The sequence below is a fragment of the Rhinopithecus bieti genome, unplaced genomic scaffold, assembly GCF_001698545.2.
Source record: "Rhinopithecus bieti isolate Rb0 unplaced genomic scaffold, ASM169854v2 scaffold_51734, whole genome shotgun sequence".
NCBI classification, from domain to species: Eukaryota; Metazoa; Chordata; class Mammalia; order Primates; family Cercopithecidae; genus Rhinopithecus; species Rhinopithecus bieti.
Window position 1 is genome coordinate 1,337,704 of NW_016820683.1, and position 3,014 is coordinate 1,340,717.

The window sequence follows — 3,014 nt, forward strand, 5'->3', positions numbered from 1 at the left end:
TTTTTTTGAGACAGAGTCTCGCTCTGTCGCCCAGGCTGGAGTGCAGTGGCCGGATCTCAGCTCACTGCAAGCTCCGCCTCCCGGGTTCATGCCATTCTCCTGCCTCAGCCTCCCGAGTAGCTGGGACTATAGGCGCCTGCCACCTCGCCCGGCTAGTTTTTTGTATTTTTTAGTAGAGACAGGTTTTCACCATGTTAGCCAGGATGGTCTCGATCTCCTGACCTCGTGATCCGCCCATCTCGGCCTCCCAAAGTGCTGGGATTACAGGCTTGAGCGACCGCGCCCGGCCAAGTTAATAAACTCTTGGCGTAGATAGCCATAGTAGGCCTTAATCATGTGTTGTGGTTTGTGATGTACTAGTGTGTACTCTTTCTATTTCATCTGATACTCCATTCTGTACATGAGGGTAGTGGTACTCAAGACTTTGCCAGGGTCGCCAAAGCTAGTAAATGGCTTCAAGCTGGAGTTGGAATGTAGAGTCTGAGTATGTCTTCTTTCCTCTGTTTGCCTGAAACACATACACTTTTGGCTTTGGATTATCTGTTAGGTCAAATTTACCATAAATTGCGTAATAACTTAGTAGCTAAGAAAAAACTTGGAGAATAAGAGATTAGGAGGAATGCAGAAAATTCGTAGTAAGGAAAGTATGAATTTTGAAAAGACACATTGCTTGAGGGGAGGAAGCAGTATGGCCATGCTGCCCTCTGCTGCTTTGCTTTGGAAGGAGCCAAGAGGTGTCCTGTCTTCTGTGACTATAAAGTTCCAGGCAGTTCTGCCACATGTGGCTGCCGAGTACTTGAAATGCAGCTAGTGTGACTGAGAAACTGACTTTTGCTTTTATTTGTTTTTGTTTAGTTTTTGAGACTGTGTCTGGCTGTGTTGCCCAGGCTGGAGTGCAGTGGCACAATCTCGGTTCATTGCAACCTCTGCGTCCTGGGCTCAAGCTGTCCTCCCACCTCAGCCTCCCAAGCTGGAACTAGAGGTGCACGCCACCATGGCTGGCAAATTTTTGTGTTTTTTTTTGTAGAGACGGGTCTCACTATGTTTTCCAGTGTGGTCTAGAACTTCTGTACTCAAGCGATCCACCCGCCTTGGCCTCCCAAAGATGTGAGCCACCATACCTGGCCTGACTTTTTGCTTATAAATATTTTCCGATACTTTTTAATTAATCAAATTAAATTGAATAGCCATATCTGGCTAGTAGCTCCTCTCTTGGATAAAAAAGGTGTAAGATGTAATATCCTTCCCGGAGTCACTGTTTGCAAGTTTCAAGTGAGGTTTAAATCAGTTTCACCACTGTTTATATTCAACCCTTGGATCCAAGTTCCGAGCTGCCTGTGGGTTGCCAGCTGTTTTTTGCAGCCTAAGTTTTCCTCTGATGGATGAATGTAAGACATTGACGTGTTTATTTTCTCATCAGTATCTCCTGAAATTGCTTTCAGTTGCTCTCATTTGCTGTACATAATTTCCTGGCAAAACTACTTACAGAATCCTTAAATTTGGTTTCTCTAAGTAAATCCATCTAAGTAACATGGCCACCACCGTGCCAAGCACTAAGGATCAAGCAATAAATAAAACAAAGCTCCTCAAGAAGTATTCATTCTTGAGGGAAATGACAGGATAATAAATATGTAAAAAATGTCATGTGGTTTTTAAGTGCTGTCAATAAAACCAGGCCAGGGATAGAGAGTGACACAGAGGGTGCTTTACACTGAAGTCAGGGAAGACCTCTCTGAGGAGATGACATTTGATTCCAGAGACCAGAATGTGTGAGGGAGTGAACCTAGCAGAGGTCTTGGGCAGAAGGAACAGTCAAGAGCAGGATTATGTTGTTTTATTTCTTGGAGCTTTCTTAGAGTATACTTTACCATGATTCATTGAGAAAGTCTCCCACCACCCCTCGACCCCACTACCCCTGGCCAGTGTTCTTTCAACTTGGTTGCCTTAAATTTTAATTTAAGGGTTGGGAGATAGGGTATTGCTGCTAACATGAATCAGTTTTTTTCCTTGGTGCCACTTCATTCAAATAACTGTGACACTGAGTCTATTTTATTTTATTTTGTCTATTCTGCAGACATTGGGTTTGCCTATCACAGATGAACAAATCCAGGAGATGAAATCAAACCTGGACAACATCGACTTCAAGATGGCAGCTGAGGAAGAGGAACGATTACGACATGATGTGATGGCTCACGTGCACACGTTTGGCCACTGCTGTCCACAAGCTGCAGGCATTATTCACCTTGGTGCCACTTCTTGCTATGTTGGAGACAATACTGTAGGTGCCCGTGTTGTTTATACTTAAAACTCAGTCTCTAGAATGTATTTGTCAATTTTATTTGATGTTGTCCGGTTTAGGAAGTGAAACTATAGATCTTTTTTTCTTTTTTTTGAGACAGAGTCTCCCTCTGTCGCCCAGGCTGGAGTGCAGTGGCGTGATCTGAGCTCACTGCAGGCTCCACCTCCCAGGTTCACGCCATCCTCCTGCCTCAGCCTCCCGAGTAGCTGGGACTACAGGCACCCACCACCACGCCCGGCTAATTTTGTAGAGACGGCGGGTTTCACCCTGTTAGCCAGGATGATCTTGATCTCCTGGCCTCATGATCCACCTGCCTCAGCCTCCCAAAGTGCTGGGATTACAGGCGTGAGCCACCACGCCAGCCAAATCTTTATTTTTAAAGGTATCTTGGTTGAAAATGCTGAGGAATTTTTTCAGCTTTTACTGTCCTTCCAATCTAAACTGTAAGCACCAAATGACCTCTATAAAATAAGACCTACAGATCCTGCTTATACATTGGTTTGCTGGATGTAATTTTAATTTTAATGGCTGAGATAATTTTTCAAAGGAATTTTTTTTTTTTTTTTTTGAGACAGAGTCTTGCTGTGTCACCCAGGCAGGAGTGCAGTGGTGCCATCTTGCTCACTGCAACCTCTGCCTCCCAGGTTCAAGCAATTGTCGTGTCTCAACCTCCCCGGTAGCTGGGATTACAGGCACCCGCCACCGTGCCTGGCTA

General features: G+C 44.9%; 1 protein-coding gene across 1 annotated transcript in view; it reads left to right on the forward strand.

Moving 5' to 3' along the window:
* Window positions 1-2,515, forward strand: part of LOC108520458 (adenylosuccinate lyase-like) — a 4,420-nt gene extending 1,905 nt beyond the window's left edge. Inside the window, exon 2 of the mRNA XM_017859841.1 lies at window positions 2,075-2,515. Within this exon, the coding sequence (XP_017715330.1) occupies window positions 2,075-2,305 (231 nt within the window). The 3' untranslated portion in view covers window positions 2,306-2,515. The remainder of the gene's footprint in view (window positions 1-2,074) is intronic.
* Window positions 2,516-3,014: the final 499 nt, after the last annotated feature.